Source organism: Lissotriton vulgaris, chromosome 8, assembly GCF_964263255.1.
Source record: "Lissotriton vulgaris chromosome 8, aLisVul1.2, whole genome shotgun sequence".
Taxonomy (NCBI): domain Eukaryota; kingdom Metazoa; phylum Chordata; class Amphibia; order Caudata; family Salamandridae; genus Lissotriton; species Lissotriton vulgaris.
Genome location: NC_141696.1, coordinates 1002238126 through 1002258462, shown reverse-complemented (window position 1 = coordinate 1002258462; position 20337 = coordinate 1002238126). Strand labels below are relative to the sequence as shown.

Below are 20337 nucleotides of genomic sequence, written 5' to 3'. Positions count from 1 at the left end.
CACGATTTGGGATTCTCTCTGAACTATCCAAAGTCCCATCTCCAGCCCGCCCACGTGCGACAGTATCTGGGCGCGACAATAAACACTCTGGCAGCCTCTGCGCAGCCAAATTCGGTGAGAATCTCCAGTATCCAGGCGCTGATCCAGCGGTTCAGACCCCAGCACTCGCTTCCAGCGAAGGTGTTCATGCAGTTGATAGGCATGATGGCCTCCTGCATCTCCATTGTCCCGCACGCGAGACTACATATGCGTCCGCTTCAGGAGTGCCTTGCACGTCAGTGGACTCAGGCTCATGGGCAACTGACAGACCTAGTGTTGGTGAGCGGTCGGGCATACAACTCTCTGCATTGGTGGAATCCACAAAACCTTTGCAAGGGCCGACCATTCCAAGAGCCTGTGCCACAGATTATCCTGACAACGGACGCCTCTCTCCAGGGATGGGGAGCGCATGTACTCCAGTACACGGTGCAGGGACTCTGGACACTACAGCAAAGGAAGATGCACATCAATGTGTTGGAACTGATGGCAATCTTTATGGCCTTGAAGGCGTTCAAAGTACATCTGTGCAACAAAGTCGTGTTGATCCGGACGGACAACATGACGGCCATGTACTATATTCAGAAGCAGGGAGGCACACACTCTCCGCAGCTGTCTCATCTGGCTCAGAGCATGTGGAAGTGGGCCATTCAGAGGAACATCTTCCTCATGGCAGAGCATCTCCCGGGCAAGGACAATCAGATGGCGGATCTGCTCAGCAGGCACAGCCATCAAATGCACGAGTGGGAGATACATCCATCGGTACTCCAACCGTACTTCCAAAGGTGGGGTCATCCAGAGATAGACCTGTTCGCCACAAAGGAGAACGCAAAATGCCGAAGCTTCGCCGCCAGGTTCCCACACCCGCAATTACAGGGCAATGCGATGTGGATGAACTGGTCAGGCAGATTTGCGTACGCTTTTCCCCCAGCACCTCTGATACCGCTGGTGGCACGCAAGCTCAGGCAGCACTCGATGACTCTCATCCTGGTTGCTCCAACGTGGGCTCGCCAACCATGGTACACCACGTTTCTAGAACTGTCCGTGGTACCGCATCAAAGGCTTCATCTCACTCCCAGCCTTCTGATGCAGAGCCATGGCGACATTCAGCACCCAGATCCGCAACAGCTCAACCTGGCGATTTGGCTCCTGAAGTCCTAGTTTGGCTACCTCAATCTTCCTCCCGATTGCATGGACATCATTCGGGAGGCAAGGAAGCCCACTACGAGAGCTTGTTATGCGGCTAAATGGAAGAGGTTTGTCATCTACTGTGTTAACCACGATATTGACCCGCTAGATGCTTCCATTCAAAACATCATTTGTTACCTGTTCCACCTGTATCAATGCAATCTGGCGTACTCTTCCATCCGCATTCACCTGTCTGCTATGGCAGCATACCTCCAGAATAGGCAACACCTGTCACTCTTTAAGGTCCCTGCTATCAAGGCCTTTCTGGAAGGACTCAAAAGAGTCATTCCACCAAGGACCCCACCAACTCCAGAATGGAACCTCAATGTGGTTCTTACAAGGCTGATGGGTCCTCCCTTCGAGCCACTGCACTCTTGTGAGCTTCAGTTTCTGACTTGGAAGGTTACGTTCTTAGTAGCAATTACATCGCTACGGAGGGTTAGCGAGCTGCAGGCGCTCACCATCCAAGAACCTTTCTTCCAAGTACATGCTAACAGGGTGGTGCTCCGCACTAACCCTAAATTCCTACCCAAGGTGGTATCACAATTCCACATAAACCAGACAATTGAATTGCCGGTGTTTTTCCAAAACCCAGAGACGCTGGCGGAGCGGATGCTCCACACCCTTGATGTTAAAAGAGCCTTGATGTACTATGTAGACAGGACAAAAGATTTTCGCAAAACCAAGCAACTTTTTGTTGCTTTTGCCGCACACCACAAGGGAAACGCTATCTCCAAAGCTGGGATCGCTAGGTGGATAGTGAAATGCATTCAGATCTGTTACGCTAAAGCTAAGCGCACTCTCACTATCCCACCGAGGGCCCACTCCACCAGGAAGTTGGGGGCCTCTATGGCTTTCCTAGGTAACATTCCCTTAGAAGATATCTGTAGAGCAGCCACATGGTCTACCTTACATACTTTCACTAAACACTACTGTGTAGACGTGCATTCCAAACAGCAAGCAGCTGTTGGTCAGGCTGTTCTAAAAACGCTTTTTCAGACTGCTGCAGCTGGCACGGGCGGCCGCCGCTAATGGAGGGACTGCTATGTATTCTATGCACAGATATGAATTCAGCAGCCCACATGCCTCGAACTGCAAATGCTACTTACCAGTATGCATCTGTTCTTGGCATGTAGGGCTGCTGACATTCATATCGCCCACCCTCCTCCCCGGCGCCTGTAGCAGCTGCAGTATTTCATTCATATGTATATATGTATATGCTCATAGCATGGTCATCACTCACATACTTCACTCCATCTCTGCCAATGGCTAAAAACAATCTGGGGATGGAGGCGATGCCCATGCGCACTGTAGTCCAGGGGAGGAGCCACCTATCTCGTGATACTTCGAAGACTCTTCCAGGACAACAATGTGCAATCATCCGGACCCAACACTAGGCGGCGATCTATGCACAGATATGAATGTCAGCAGCCCTACATGCCAAGAACAGATGCATACTGGTAAGTAGCATTTGCATTCCAGTGACCTCTGAGCTAGTTGGTAACACAACCCAATTAAGTTTAGCATAGTCAGTGGAGGCCTGGAATATAAGCAGTTCCACGTCGATACTACTGTTTGTTATTCCAATGCGCAGGGCCTAGTGGGAAACTAGGAACTACACTACATGGCGCCCAAACGTTTGGTAAGGCGATAAACTAACGCAAGACTTGTAGAGTAACTCAGTCGTGCAGATTTCACACCCCTTTCTCCCGTAAATACTCCAATAGACGTCTGGAGTGGGTGAAAGGTTAAAATCCGCCCGACCTTAGTAGGAAGAGATTCCTATGTAAAGCTCTGGTTTATTCAACGTTGAAGGATACAGTGTTCCAAAATATTGTGCACCTAATCTTTGTCTCCTTGGAGACCTACTCTGCAAAACTGCATTTATAGAATGTCAGTACAAAACAACGGCACCACTGGGGCCGCAGCAGATGCAGCTCAGCAAGGTCCCGAGTACACAGACCCGGATGCTATTATCATCCCGGTCCACAAAAGAAGATCTATAACTTTAAAACTTATAGAAAACGGACTGACACCTCTAGGTGGTACGGTCGTCTTCGTGATAGAGGCTCACGAATATCGGCAGACAGAGGTATTCTATTCATGGATAAACTTTCCAGCGGTAAACGCTATAACAAAAGAGTTTCACTATTACAAAATAGAGAAACCTCCGGAAGAGTACGCTCCTTTCGAGGAGATTGAAATTCCACTTAAATTTCAAGAGCACCTGCTCTGGTTTCATGGCGCCCTAAAACACAATGATCACATAACTAGGCTCGGTCCACTAGGTAGACCAGGAGCCACGTGGCCGGTTCTAGCCAGCTACACACCACGACATTGTAAAAATGTCTAGAGAAGAGCTGTTAGTACAGCTAAACACATTAATAAAAATACATAGGCAATTAGTCCAATATGTAATGCGGACTGCAACAGTCCAGCCAGCTGTTAATACACCACAGCTGACCCCTCATCAGGGGAACACAAATAAAATTACACCACAGAACATACAGTCATGTCTTGGTAAAACACACGTAAAACGGGAACAAATTCCTTTCTGGTTAGCACAGAAAATCACTCAAATAGAGGCAGTATTTCCTGATACTACCCCTATTGAGAAACACAGAATCTTGACCATCTGCCTTCCTATGGGAATCGCACCACACGTGGAGGACTGCGACACTTGGGGTACAGTCTTTGCTTCCATTTACACAAAAACACACGGTGTTCCGTCTATGGCGGTAATACCAGAAGTGCTAAAAAAGATTCAAAATGAATTCGGTCCAGAGCCCGCTTTAAATCTAGGTATGAAATTACTGAAAGACTTCAAGCAGGTCTCGGCTATATTATTAGCCAACATTAAAGGAGAAGCAGCATCTGTGGCGATTCGCCAGAAGTTGAAGGAAACAGATATAAAAGATCCTGTTGAGCTAGCAAAAATCATAGAAAAATGCTATGAAGAATTAGGTAGAGACAGCTTGGGTGGGAAACCGGTAAAGCCCCAACTGCTCGCAAATCCTGAAAAATTATTTATTAAAAATAATTTAAACACTCCTAAAAAGAACTGGGATGGAAATAAACAATCCACTCCCAAGGAAAAAGTTTTCCAGTCCAGAGGAAGGTCTCCTCGACGGAGGGAAAGAACTCCGACTCGAACGCCAGTCTCCCCAACGGGAGCCCTCTGAGAAAAAATATAACCTTAGAAATAGGGATAATCTGAAAAAACCTGATAGATATCAAAGTATTGATACACGTCCCTCTCGATCTCTTCCACAGAATTCGGAAAGAAGAGGACGGTCAGACCCAGGAGAGCACACCAAGTCCAAAGACAAGGAACCTGCTCAGAGTAAAAAATCTCAATTTCAGAAAAAGAAGGTAGCCAGTATTAGAGTAATCAACCATGCCGAGAATACTGAGGACACAGTTGAAAAACAGGGAGTGGGCATTGACAATGTTGGACAGTGCAGCAGAAATCAGTATAGCGCGCAAGATCTTGAGTCATCTGGAGACAGTGGACACGAATGAATACATTCAAGTTGAAACTGCCGACGCCAGACTTAGCGAGCCCCATAAAATATACGAAATAACATTGCGTATAGAGGGTGATAAGACTAGGAAAATTAAGGGTCTATTTTGGGATAAGCTCTCAAAAGGCTATGATATTCTGTTAGCTGAAAAAGATTGGCCCCCAGAGTTTGTCAGGGAGTGCCCTCGTGGCGAAGAAGTGATTATGCCTGCCTTCTCGAATCACATTCCGATTCATAAAAAATACACATATGCAAGGAAATGGGCAGTAGCCCAGGCACCTGCATTGTATAAAAATCATGTAGGATGGGATGAGGATTCACCTCCTCACAAAATCCAACTAAAAAGTGAACCAACTGCCCAACGGCAGTATCCCATAAAGCAAGAAGCTAAAAAACAGGTCAGGGAGATCTTAGATCAACTTGAGTACCAGGGGGTGATTGAAACATGCACCTCTCAAATGAACAATCCTTTGTTTCCTGTCTCCAAGCCAGACAATTCATATCGTCTAGTTTTGGACTACAGACATCTTAATACATGTTGCAAAACTTTTGCAGTACAAAACTCGCATAGTGCAGCCCTAATGAATAACCTAGTTAGGAAAAAATATAAAACGACATTAGATATTTCTAATGGTTTTTTTTGTCAAAACATTGCACCAGAAAGCAGATATTTGACCGCTTTCTCCGCATTTGGGTCGCAGAAAAAATTCTGTCGACTCCCACAGGGGTTCAAGAACAGCCCAGGGCTATTCTCAGCTAGGGTAACAGAGTTACTACAAATCTATGATGATGAAGCATTGTCTTACGTAGATGATATTTATCTCAGACGACGACTTGGATACTCACTTGAAAAGAGTGAACACCATAATACTTGGGTTCGCAGCAGAGGGTTACAAATTCAACTTTAAAAAGTCCCGAATTGCCCATCTGACAGTACTATTCTTAGGGTAAGAATTATCGAGTGAAGGGAAAAGCCTAGCGGACAACTTCTTAGAGAAGTGCGCTGTACTCCAAGCTCCAAAAACGCTGAAGAATTTACAATCCATTCTAGGTTTTCTGAATTTCGGAAGAACTTACATCCTAAATTACGCAGAGAGGGTTAAACCGCTCTACGAACTAATTAAACCTGATTTTAAACAAATCAATTGGACTCAAAAACACACAAATTTTGAGATCACTGCAAACAGACATGTTAGCAAAAACAAAATTAGATACACGTGACAACACGATCGATCTTGTAATCCGAGTCATCCCAGGAAGATGCGGATTCACATACCTAACCTCTAATGAGGGAGAAAAGGTACCAATTTCAATTAAATCTCACTTGTACACACAAGCAGAAAAAACATTCAGTCATAGAGAAAGAACTGTGAACGCAGTGCAAATCGCATTAGCAAATGAATGAGAACTAGCACACGGCAAAAGGATTAATATCCTCACAGCAGAATCCGCCTTCGAAGCGCTATTCAGCCCAGTAAACCTGCCTACAGTGTCACTGGATCTGAAATGGATACAGTGTATAGATTCTCTAGGAGCGGAAGACGTGAAATACTATTTCGCCCCGCAATACAAAGAACTGAATGATTTAGAATATGAAGAAGAATATCCTCTGCCAATCGAATTTCTGCCTCCCACAATACGCCTGTATAATCTATACAGATAGCTTTGTACAGCATTTCAACGTAGAGAAAATCCTACGATGCAGCATGTGCGATCATTAAAGGTCGTTGGCTGTGCGGTAAATTCAGACCGAAAGTAACTGAATCTGTAAGAAACTGTTCGGTTCAGAGAACTGAAATCAGATCTTTAAAGATGGCGCTCGAAAATGCAGAACGCAAATTCCCGACACTTATAGTGTGCGATTCTCATTTTTGCGTCAACTCTTACAATAATAAACTGCAGAGTTGGAACGAAAACGACTACAAAGATGACACAGGTGCCACAATAAAGCATAAATTGCTTTGGGAACAAGTAGCTCTTTTACACAAAGAACTACAAAAGACTCACGTGATTCACGCACAGAGTCTTCGACGTGATGGCGTTCACGTTGCAGGGAATTCATTGGCTAATACAGCCACCGCGGAAGCAACTAAACCGGCTTCCGTAGCCACAAAAAAGCGTACAGATAAGTACATAGACGGGGAAACCATGCTGGCAGTAAAAACGACCGTAAAAGGCGACTGTGCAGCACTACCCGTAAACTATCCACTCAATTATGCATACATAATCGATGCAAACTCCGTTCCTTTTGCTCGAATCCCTGGAGTGGGGGACAGAGTAATTCCAAACAGGAGCAGGAGGGGCTTCCTATTACTGGAAGCACACATGGGGTTGGGTCTGAAACACCAAACAATCAAAGCTTCTCTGAAAGAATTACAATCAGAGTACTGGTGGCCAGGAATGAGTATAGATATTCAATGTTTTGCTCAAAATTGTGAAGACTGCAACAGAGATCGCAGTAATGAACAGGCCAGTGTAGTTTCAGGATCCCTTCTAGACAGCATAAGGCGGTCTATCTGCGCAATCAAAGAAGAGAAGCGCGTCCCAGTGTACACCATTAAGACAAAAAGCGCTTAAAAAATGAGGCCTCCAGCGCTCGGCTGACGCTAGAACGGTTATAAAAGATTTGCGAGTCCATATCGGCATATACGCAATTACCACGTTCCATTCTGACCAGGGTCCTGCTTTTAGCTCTCGAGCTTATGAGGAGGCCATGGCTAGCATGGGAATTGGGTTGTGGTATTCTTGTCCGTCATACCCCGGAAGGGAATAGTGTGATAGAAAGAAAAAACCGGGGCATAAAGCAATCTATAACAGCGAAGGTATTAGGTTCAGCGCTGGGTGGGTCAAACATTTAATAAGTGTCCAGACTAGTCTTAACAACATGCCAAGAAATTCTCTAAAAGGTTTCAGCCCATACGAACTATTGTTCGGAATTAGAATGCGAGTTCAGGACCTCGATAGTCAGATGTCAGTGGTACAAGAAGAAACAACGCACTTTGATGTAAAGGATCGTTTGGCTGTTTTACAGGAACTGAATGAAACAAGAAAATCATTAAGCAACATAGTTAAAGCAACAGCCAAGTACCACTGACGAGGCACCACCCGCAACAGCCCCAGCAAGGCCTGTCTGGATTCCAAAGATTGGGGATCTAGTCAGAGAAAAGATCGCGGTTAAGAAGGAATTTGGGCCTTCTTACAGAAAAGCAGTACCTGTCTTGGCAGTCACCGGAACAAGATCAGTTGTACTACCGCCCCGTGCTGGTAAAAAGGAGAACCGTCGTGTCCATCGATCTGGTAAAACCACAAGCATGTGGCCTATAATCAATAGTAGGCCAAGTGTACTCCCAAGAAACAACAGAATACCCAAACTTGCAACAATCCAAGAGGTTCAAACTGAAAGACTAATCACATTCGATCAGCCTGCAGTGCACAATGAAGGACTATGCAATAATGCCATGGAACTCGTGCCTCTTGAGACACAGATTGAAACAGTTCATCAAGAAACAACACCAGTCTACAATGATGTGGCATCAGAAAGTGCTACCGAGAGACAGTTTGAAAGAACAATCCCATCAATTGACAGAACTGCCTCTGGTTATTTCATCAACTTCGACAACTTCTCTGAAGATGAAAACGACCCCGAAGTGATGCCAGAAACAAAAGTCTTTTAAAGAAAAAGCAACGGAACTCTTTCATGAACTGAAGGAAATCTACCTCATTTCCCCTTGGCTAGAGTTCTGGTTCGGTCTAGGTGTATTTTTCCTCCTGCTTTGGCTCATCATGGTACTGTTTGGGAAAATTCATTGAAGGAAAATATATTACAATGGACACAGCAAGTCAGAACATCAACCTAGTCCTGAAACCACACAGATCATCCCACGTGAAGAAAAGAGAACTGCCAACAGTAAATGTCACAGCAATTCCAATACCTGGTGGGGTAGTATGGGAGAAAACAGACTATGAGATCTATGGTCCGGTCGAAATCCTGAAGTATCCTCATCAACTAAAGGTTTCCTTAAGTGACTTTGTGACACCGAGTACATTCTCTGATGATTGGGACTTTAACAGTATTAATGACATGATGTCTGATTTAGTAATGTCAGCTAGATTCACAGATCATGATTATTTACAAGGTTCATCTAGTTATGAGCAGTTATTCTGTTATACCCACTATGGGGATCATTACTTGCATAAATCTGCACAGCCTAGAAATGTTTTTATGTATAACCAATGGGAACATTGTTCTACACCACCTAAAAGCAGTTCTAAAGCATTTTTTGAGAAATTCAAATACTTCTCAGGGTTTAACACCAGTGATGCAGAAACGTTTTATTATAAACTGTTAGATAAAACAGGAATGAAGACAATGCTGACAAATTCTAAATTGATATATTCAGAAGCATTTTATGACAAAATGATGACATTTGGTTTTGATTATTGGAAAAATAATATTGAAACGAAAACGATTTGGGGTACAAAAGATTGGCAGGTGCAAGGCATAGAAGCACTATTTAGAACCTGCATGATACCTGAACAAATGTTATTTTTAAATGACACAATACACCAAACATCTTGTCTTGGCCTAGCTAAGAACAAAGACCTTAAAACACCGTCTATACCAAAGCCAATAGCTGAGAATACAACCACAGATATTGAGTTAGACGTGTCACAAATTTTACATTTCAACAGAACACATCCTGATTGGAAAAAGTGGTTAATCTGGCCTACAGACACACATAGCTGTCAAGATAGATTCCTGAATAAAACACAGGGGTTAAAAATGACCAGATTAGACTCAAGATATTCCCAGAGACAACATCCAGGAATAATAACAACATACAGTGTAGGGAAACTCTGCCTAGAATGGCTAACAACATCCACACTGGCTGAAATTAAGCAACACTTGTCTTTATTAAAAGATGGTGCTGATTTGCGCGATTTCATTCTTGGACCACGCAAACAGCGTCAAAAGCGTTTCATAGCGACCAGCATCTATGCTGCTTACAACGAGGCTTGGAAAGTAAAGCAAATTGAAACTGCTGAAAAAATACGAGAAATTGATCGTATTAATTTGGAGAAATCACTTTCTGTGGTAGACAATGGGTTAATGACTCTGAGTTCCAGAATAGATTCGTTGGACAATATTGTATCCTCTGCCTTTGATGTGATAGACAGAGATTTGCTTATGTTACAACAGGGCCAGTCTCAATTACGCTCTATTATAGAATTAGGCTGGACGCTGCAAAATCTTCGTTCAGGCTATGTGCCTTGGCGTTTGATAAACACAACGTCATTATTTTCCAGTTTTAACCTTACTGATAAACAGATCAGTTTGGCACAGAAAGGAGCAGACTATACAATCCTGAGCATCGAAAAACTCGAGAGATTACCATTGACAATGTCAGAGAGTCCTGTCATTGAATGGATAATACACGGAATTATCACAATTCCGATAACAACTTTCCGCTTTAAAAAGTGCCTTGAATACATACCTGCTGGCCAGTATGAACAATTGGGTAAAGGATATGTAAAATCTATATGGAAATTACCATACACTCATTCTTGCTATAGTGACAGCGACAAAAATGTATTTCTTAGTGGTGACAACTGTAAACATTCACTAAGCGGTATACTTTTGTGTCAGGGTATTAATTTACACGGAGCATGTGATGGAAATTCAAACAACCTTTCATGCCACCAGCTAGTCACACCTGCAACTCAGATAGAGCCCTTCTTTATGCAACTCGCAAACGGGAGTTACATTCTTAGAACGGATCACAGATGTTGTGGCCTGACGCCAGGGAAAAGTTATCTAGTACAAGTTACGTCCATGGTCAAATGTTGTATGCAAGCATTGTTCCCGAGTGGGCCTCCAGACATAGTGACTCCCATCTGGCCTCGTCTGAATCTCTATTCTATACGAATTGATACATTAAGCAAAATGAAATCTGTACTTTTACAGACAACAGTGCCTATAACGTCATCTAAAGAGACGTATGATCTTCTAGTCGCAAGGACGGCTACTGAGGTTCATGACCTTTTATCAACAAATTGCCCCGTGCATTTCGTAGAAATGTTCAGCCAACTCCTTAACATGTCTAGTGCAACAAGCATCCCAGGCATATTTAAGACAGTCTTTACGGGACTGCTAACACCCTTCCAGGCAATTTTGGGAATCTTTCCTAATTTTGTGCACTCCATTTTTGGCGGCATACCATTATTTTTGGGACTCGTCGCAGGGATTCTATTTTTGGCCCTCCTGCTACGTTATGGCAAGCCTCGGCTCAGACATAGCTCCCATGGGAATGGAAGAAACAATCCTAGCAATGCGCTACCGGGACAGGATAACTAACGTCCTTGGATTGGCCAGGCTGAGAGATCTAAACATGACCTGGTTCCTTTCATTCACACCGATATGGCAAAATTGCATTTTACCTGTGCTACGGTGTATGCTTTGCGGCGATGAATGCATGTTGGACATCTGTCTTTCACTTCCATCAGCAGTACCAATGGACGTCGATACTTTGCTCAGTCCAATAACGGCTCACGCATTGTGTTGTCCCCAGCGGCTACCAATCCTGATGACGGCATTCGTGGAGACTCCTGTACTACAGCCAAGTGGTAACAGTGGAGCGAGTGACAAAAGCAACATCATCCAGGTACAACGTTCTGTGAGCATTGCTGGTCCTGCCTTCGATGACAGCAATCATTCTCACACCTGCCAAGTTACAGCACTATCTAATTTGGTTGAACTATCACCTGAATTTGTAGACCAATTCTTTGAGAGCCTGTCTGATACGATGTTCTCACCCGTAGAGAAACAATAACCTTTAGAAGCTTTTCCGACACACAGTGGTCCCATGAACTCTGAATTCGGCCTTCAGTCTTGATCAACAAAAACTGCAATAAGCTTTGGAACTCTGTTTCCCCGTTCAAGCATTAAAATATTTTCTTTGAATTGGACAATTTTTTTAATATTGACCACTTTTTGGCACGAACAATTCTTTGCTTAACGTAAAAACTATTCTTAGAGAACAGAAGCTTCGCACTTCTATTTCTAAACACATCTAGAGACATAACAACATTACACCAGCCTCCAGCACACATGTTATTACAATGCATTTTTATGTGATGATTTATCTCGCTTTTCTTCTGTCAGAGATACTTCATGTGTAATTCCTTTTGCATAATCGTTCATTGATTTCATATGCAATAATTTTTTGAATGATTACTATGCTTTAAAAAACGTACAGTACCTAAATTTCATGTATTACAAGTACGCCTATTTCGAATGCATTTATGTATTTTGGGGTGGGCAATGTTACACATGCATCTAATTGCTTAGTTTTAGTAATTTTGATGGACATTAACCCGTGGAGTGGGTGTTGCGTGTTTATCTAGGTTCCTGATCGATACTGTGACCTTATGCCCCTATTCGGCTATAAATCCATTTATTCCCTATATTGGCATAACCGTTCAAGTGCGATTTTCTGAAAAGTCATCTCTGGCCTCACACGAACAGAGCCACATTCCAGCATAGTTCCCTCTGCCACTTCCTTTGCGACCAATTAGTGCAATGACAGAGCAGTAGTCACTATCTGATATTCCTAGATAACACTCCGAGTTCTTCAACAAGATAAAAACTTAGCAAACCTGGAAATCCCCGCTTGCTATGTTTTGATTAGTAATAGAACTCTAATGAGCAACTGATAACTATCACTTCCTAGTGACATCTTTAATTGACGTCTTATGTCCAGCAAACTTGTGTCAAACCCGGCACCTGTCGGGTATAAATATTACCAACGTTGCCTTAAGCAACCCCCGACTGTGAGCTGTTGTGAGCTGCGAGCTACTGATGCTGGCTGCCTGCATGACCCTGTGTTGGTAAATCTAGCACTCTGTCGCTGCAGCCTGCTATCCTGTGGTGGTGAAGCTGCTGATTACCATTATCGCCGCTACAACGCGAACTATGGTGCAGTACGCTTAAGGAGCTGAACAGACGTCCCTCTGCGAAGACATCCAGCAGATTCCAGCTGCCCGCGGACGCTGTCCCCCCTCCTTCCTCGACGCGCTGAAGAGCAGCCGCTGCCTTTCTCGTGCAGAGAAATCCAGTCCCGGCGCTTCCGGTTTACCCTCGCGGGTGACTGGGATATTGAGAGAGACCCCTGAAGGAGATACCAATCCTCCATCATTCTATTCAGAGGTATGGTGTTGACTAAACCCTTAGACGAGAATTCTTGAAACAAACCTTGGCAAAACCAACTTAACTTAAAGCTACTTACTTACTCCCCTTTCACGTGTTAGGCTTAGGTCAGGCACACTGGGGTAGGCTCAGTTAGAAGCACCAGTTGAGTATGTTAGCCTAATGTATATATGACTGCATATATGTTTTATTACTTTTAAACCATTGTATGGCTAAGAAACCATATCAATGCTTTTACAGTTCTATTTCGCAATACTTATCTTACTGTACGTACTTTTTATAATAACAATTATTGCAATTGTGGCAATACATTTCTCTTGTACGAGAAGAAAGACTGTTCAATAAATGTTAACCCTTTATTGATACACGCCCGTCTCTCTATTCTCTACATCTTGTGAAAGTAAACTGCACTAGACTGACTGAGTGAAATACATGTCTATTGTTTCACACGACCCTAGAGATTGACTCTTGATCTGAGGAGCAAAGTTGTCATGTTGCACGGTTGTTGGAAAACTGAATCCCTTCTTGTCTGTGCCAGGGAAGCTGATCACTTCCTATGCAGAGAAGAAAGTTTCCAGTGACCTCTGAGCTAGTTGGTAACACAACCCAATTAAGTTTAGCATAGTCAGTGGAGGCCTGGAATATAAGCAGTTCCACGTCGATACTACTGTTTATGTTATTCCAATGCGCAGGGCCTAGTGGGAAACTAGGAACTACACTACAAGAAGAGCTGCAGTGCTGAGGACAGCCTTGGTTCTAATAAAAGTTAATTCTGCCTCCAAGCCCCTACAGCACAGTATTCAGGCCTGACCGCTCCGGGTGAAATCCGGAGCGGGGGCCTCTCCCTGTACATTGCAGGGGGGGAATGGAATGGAATGGAAAGACAATTTTTGTAAAGTGCGATGGCTACCCTAAGGACTCCCAGAGCTGCAAGAGGGGGGGGGCGAGCAGGGGGGGCACCCAAACTTTCATTACACCACTGGTAACTGTCATGACTGTTAATGAGTCCCAGTCAGCCGTTTGTGCGATGTTTAAGTCGTTGAGTAGGGGTGGGCCAGAAAGTATAGACTCAATCTTCATTGTGTAGGATTTTTTTTTTCTTTTTTAAACATGGAACCCAGATTCCAAGGCTATACCTATTAGCTTGGTTTTTCTTGTTGTTGTTGTTGTTCATGCACTCCTTAAGAATGCAAGTTTTCCAACTGTCTCCATTGTGTACTTTCCCCCTTCATTTCCGCGTTGTTCTCCGGCTTTTCTTTTTTGCTTACTAACGCCATAGATGCACTTGTTTTCCCGTAGTTTCCCCCATCCGCCCCCTCCATCCCTCCCATATCTTTCTGGTCCATTCTCCTCCAATGCTGTATTGTTTTTTTACAAGATTTATTTTTGTGTTGATTTTGGTGTCTGTACAAAACCCTGACACTGTACAGCACTTGCAAAAGCAGTTTGTGAAGCTAATAAATCCCAAAGGCAATATCTTTTGGTTATGCCAATGCTTTTATTGAGAAGCAGTTACCACAGAAATCTGAGACTAATGCTGCGGGAACACAATGAACATAGTTTGCCTCACATAATATTACTAACTCTTCTTCCCACACACTGCCGGCATTCTGCACCGGATCAGTCAAACCACTGATGTAGTTAACCCCTCCCCCCTTAACACACACCCTCCCCTAATCCCCAGTCTTCCTTACCTCCATCTTTCATCAAATGATCCCACTGCCCATGTGTTTGAAAAACAGGAATCAAAGAAGTTGAATGAGTTGCTGTATAAGATGCTGAGCACGAGCATTACCTGGACACAGCCTGCTTCCCCGTTAAAACTCAGAGTAGCGGCTGCACAGAAACCCTGAAGATGGAATTATTTGAATAGAAGTCAGGGTGACATAGTGCTATCTGACTACAGCCTGCCACAGCGCTCCCTGCCCCTACTGGCTTACCAAAATAAAAAGTTCACTCTGCACACTTGTTCGAGTGGAGTGCCATGGAGATTTGGTAAAAAAATCACACTTTAAGATGGTGGGGGATTTTTAGACACTTACCTGGTAATGTGGCACGGGTTTAGAAGATCGCTTAACTGAGAGGGGTTTGGCAAGCAAAATAAAACAGCAGGTGCTTTTTTAACATGCCCAAGTGGGAACGCTTGTGCAAGAAGATTTTATCATCTTCAGATTTGGTTTTACTATGAAAGACCTTCTTACAGGTGCACTGTACGTGGCTACAGCATTCCTTGAAAATGTATTTTTTAGGTCTCACCGGAGACAGCTGATGCACTGTTGCTTGCATGGCATTTTGTTAGCTTATAATGGGCTTAGATCCTTCCCATTGCTTACCATTGGTTTGCTTCATTGTCGGTCTCATTCCTTGCTACTTTGGACAGCGGGTCAGCTTCACTTGTTTGTGTGTTTGTCCTTCACCTGGAGCATGGCCCAAGTACTTTTTTTTTTCCACTACTCACGCTTTAAAAGTTATTTCCTTTTAGTTGAAATACTCCGGTAAGAGTGTGTGTGTTGACGGCCATCTCCCTCATGTGCCACTACCCCCTGCTTACTCTTACCCTTGTACTTTTGTCTCCATCCGTGTTGTTGCTTGCCCCTTCCTATTTGTGTTGCTTCCACCCTCCCTCATTGTTGCTTTCCCCCTACTTTCCTATGGTGTTGCTTGACACCTCCCTGTCCGGCTCCATGTTGGTGCCTGACCCTACCTCCAATCCTTTTGTCCCACTCTGTTGTTGCTTGACCCCCTCTCACCCCACTGTGTTGTTTGATTCCCCCCTCACAGTGCTGCAGTGTTCTTTTTGCTTGCTGCGGTCTCTCGTTGTTGCTTTACCTGTTCCTGTCCCTCGTTGTATCTTGACCTCACTTCCATCCCTCGTTGTTGCTTGACCCTCTCCTTGCCTTAGCTCATTATTGTTGCCGAACCCCCTCCCCCCCCCCCCCCCCTTGTTGTAGCTTAACCCCAAGCCAGTCCCTCATTGTTGCTTGACACACCATGCCAGAAAAAAAAAGGCTTTGGCAAAGCCATTGGGTCCGGACCATGAGAGCTATTCACGTTGTCAATGATTTTTTTGGCATGGCGCATAGTAGCATGACTGAAAACAAAAAGAAAAGTAAAAAAAAAAAGGTAGGGCCACATCATAGCGTGTTTTTTTTCCCCACTTGCAGCCTCGCTGCTGTAAGATTATTAAACAGCATTGACAACGCTAACAGCTCTCTTGTATCTTTAGGCTTTGGCGGCTCTGCCAATGCTTATTTTTATGTTGTCCCAAAGTGGTATGGGTGGGTTGCAGAATGATTGTTTTTGGGGAAATCGAAAGGCAATTGCCGCCTCCCTTCCAAAACTACTCCCCACTTGCATTCCCCTCTTATCGCATCTATCGTTACCCATTCACTAACGCTGGTGCTATGAGCTTCAAAAACAGGCCACACTCTGGTGCGTTGGATCACTATTCCAGAACTTATTTTTCCATTTGGTAGCAGTTTGACTTTAGATTGATGCTCAGTACACCATGAGTGAAGCTGAAAATACAGATATTGGCTTCAAAGAGAATCTGCTAGTCCTGTGGGTGTGTGAGCTGATGGCTAAACTCCCTTACAAGCGGATGTCGTCTGTAGTGAAGTTTCCAATGTGTTAACACCCATAAGTGCTTGCTAGTGACTTCTGATGATTCAGTGCAAAAGTTCAAATCCTGGAAAGGCCAAAATACGTTAAGGAATTAAACAATACATATGGAAATAGTATTCTAAAATCTAGTCCGCAGGCAAGTCATAAAACAGTACTATGGGTCCAGAAGTGTCTCATCCTAATCCAGTCTTCCATTACTAAATCCATTGTTTGATGCTAGCCAAACCACTTTATTTTCAGCACCAAGTTCCTTTATGCAGCCTACAAGCCGCTAAATACTGATTTTAGGTTCTGGTTGGTAATTGCATATTTACTTTTACTAAAGGGAGACTGAGATGAGCTTACCATGTAGGAAAATAGGCTCAACTGTGTGTTTTTTGTTGTTTTTTTTTTTAACTTAGAAGACTTGTCCAGATGTACAAAAGTTCTTAGAGATTGCAAACCCTATAATTCGTTTGCAAACACTAAAGTTTCCTCTTATGAACTAAATCCATTTTAGGGGTCAGTAAATCTTACGGACTTCTGAATTGGTGGTTAGAAATTGTTTACAAATTGCTGTTTGGAATGGGCGTGTTGTGGGTGTCTTTCTCAAATAGTGTTTAAGTACCTAATGTATCAGTGGCTTTTTACTGCAAATTCGGTCTCGAAACATTGGTAAGTTAGACTCCCAAAGTACAGTGGGACGTTGTTTGCAAAAGGAATGGGGTCCTTTTGTACACCATACCTTTGCAAATTGGGCTACAAGGTTTAGGGTGAGTGAGTAGGCAGTGGTCCCAGGACCACTGCCTATTCTCACTAAGACTTTACAAAAAGAAAAGTAGCCCCATTTTCTTTGAGTAATTTGGGCTGTTTTTAAGAAATAAGGTAAGCCAAACCAGACAGTTAAAGTTGTCTGATTGTAAAAGACTGCTGTGGCTTACCAACAACTTGCAGCCCGTCCATTGCTGATCATTGGTTGGCTCTGTCGCTCATTTGCTTGCTTCCTATTCGGTGCCTTCCAAGTCCCAATTTGTCCATCTTCTGTTTGCTCCTCCCCGTGAAGCATAGCCTCTTTACCATCTCTCTAATCTGCTGGCTTCTATCCTGCCACTGCTTACTTTTAGGGAACTTTTATTTCTTAACCAGGCCATGAGAGTACATATGTTTTTTTTCAGCTCTCAACCTTGTCTGTTTCTCCTTGCCAAATAACTGCCTCTGCGCTGTGTCACTATTTCCCCCCAGTTTAAAAGTTCTTGCTGCTTCTAGATCATTCGTTAGAAGGCTTGCACGTGCCTACAAAATTAAGTAGCCATGTCATTTTTTTTTGCCTTGCTGCAGTTTCTTGCTTATGTTGTACAGCATCGTCCGAAGACATAGCAAAGTCAAAAGATTCCAGAGGCGAGACATATTGGTTTCGCAGGGGCTGGTTTCCTATTGATGGTGTACATACACTTGTATTTTCTAATGTGTGATGTAACTTCAATTCATCTGTTGCTAAGGGCAGTCACGCTATGTTCTATAATCAAGTGATAACTCAATCTTCTTTACTTTTTCACTTTCAGATGTTGACTTTTATAGGGAATCTCCTAGCAATAAAGAACCAGTTGTGAAATCTGGGAAAAGCAATGGTATGTATAAATTACACACATAAAGAATGTTAAAACTTTTTTTTAAACCTGCACCAGTCATGCACCATTGTTCTTCTTCAAAGCAAGCAATACCTTTGTAGCAGACTAGCTGCAATATAGCATCCCAACTCTAGCTAAAATACTATTATGTTTTTTTGAAAAATGCTTTCCAGGTGTAATTTACTCAGTTTAACAACTTTGTTTAAAGAAGTACTTTCAATCCTTCTTTTATAAAAGAAACTTCCCCTTTCTTTTTGAAGCTAGTATTGAGATAAATCTATTTTGCAACAGTCTTTAAAAGCCTTCAGTAGGTTGCAGTGCGGTAGGGCTCGCTTATTAAAGGGAGTGCGGGGCTTCACGGGCTAAATCGTTTCAAAGACTGTTGCAAAATTTAAGAGGAACACTTGACCTGACTACTTGAAAATAATGGCCACGCATTGCGGACTAAAAGTCCGAGAGAACGATGGTGTGAGGGTGCACTATGCACACGCCCACTGAGGGGCATGTTTGAATAAATGTGCCGGAAATGAAAGCAATGCAGTTTTCAAGTGTCGTCTTTGAAACCCTTGAGAAAGGGGTGGAGAACCCTGAAACGCGTTGGGCAAGATAATGTGGTGGTGGCGGAATGGCACGCTAATGTGTGAAACCTGGAGGGTGGAGTGCAGTGGTGTGCTCCCTAGATGCTACAAGGCATTTTGTTGATTGTCATGATAATATATTTGCCTTTTGGTCACATGGGGACAGGGATAAAAAGCACCTCCATCCTAATGATTAAGGCAGCGGTGCTGAAATGAGTTAGAACTGTGTACTGGCAGACACATTACCAAATAAAAACAAACGTTGTTGGAGCAGTTCCGTTAATTGCCCTCCTATTTCTTGTAGTTGTGATTTTACAAACCAAATATTCCGCCCTGCAGGGTTGGGAGCCCCCATGAAACAGAGGGGGGGGGGGGAGATTGTGTGTGTGTTGGTTCGCGTGTGTGTTGGTTCGCGTGTGTGTTCGCTTGTGTGTGTGTGCTCACGCGCTCGGTCCAACTTGCCTCCAAAGTGCCTTGTGCACAGACTGGTACACAGACAGCAAAAATACACCAGTCTGACTTCAAATTCGTGATGCTTTATTTAGTGCATGAAAAGGTGCATATCGTCAGACGCGTTTCGGGCACGTCCGTGCCCTTGCTCACTGATACCTGACGTTAACACAACACTGATTTTTAAAAGAAGGATCAACTGCATTTTTCGCGCCAACCAGTAATTCAACATGGCCACAGAAATAGGACTATAACGTGCAAATCACAGGTAGAACCCGATAGACAGGCGCCATTTTAAAGTGCATGTAGTGTAGCGTTTCGACATCAGATGAGTGGCAAATGGTAAACAAATACTCATTAAAACTATGATTGTATGATGTAAACATTAATAAATCTTTTAGAAAGTGCTTATGTGCTGTTTGCTGGTCTATAGAGTCTTAAAAATCATAACATTTTAACCGCAATTCATAGCATATTCATTGCCTGTTCGTATTTACAAAATATGCTCAAATGCATAGATATTGCGCCATATGGTCCCTCCCTCTATTATCTGTATAAATACATTTGTCAGTACGGGATAAATGGACCTAATTTCCGAATATCCTAAACCACTGTGCTATCGGAAAAATGTCTGATACTTTGCATTTGTAAACATAATACCCTTGTGCAAATCGCATGATAAAAAATAGCACGTATTTAAAAGATAATCACCAACAATCGATTATATAGGTTTAACAGTGCATTACATACCATTATATAACTAACCAAAATGTAAGCAGCTGCAGGCGCATCGGTGCAATGCATTGACTGTACAAATACATGATGTCCCAAAACCGCCCATTGGGCGCCTCAATTCCATGAGTAGCATACATGGGCACCTTTCTACCTAATAGATTAATCCCAAACCGGTCAAATGAATGACTCCCTATCGTTGCGACATTCCTAATGGATGAATTGGGCATGGCCATGTGTTGTACCATGGGGCGTTACAAGCATAATGATCCTAAAATATCAATAGCCGTCCTGGAACTGGTGTTAAAGTGCAAAAAAGTTAAAATACGTGTGCTAAAGTGCTCTGGATTCTTATATCAAAAGGTTAAAATGAATTTTAATCCAATATGTCA

At 43.4% G+C, this 20337-nt stretch overlaps 1 protein-coding gene across 1 annotated transcript in view; it reads left to right on the top strand.

Annotated features, from left to right (window-relative positions):
* The window catches only part of BORA (BORA aurora kinase A activator), a 338798-nt gene that overhangs the window by 166086 nt on the left and 152375 nt on the right, over positions 1 to 20337 (top strand). The window contains exon 6 of the mRNA XM_086934892.1: positions 18120 to 18185. Coding sequence (XP_086791018.1) covers positions 18120 to 18185 — 66 coding nt within the window. The remainder of the gene's footprint in view (positions 1 to 18119; positions 18186 to 20337) is intronic.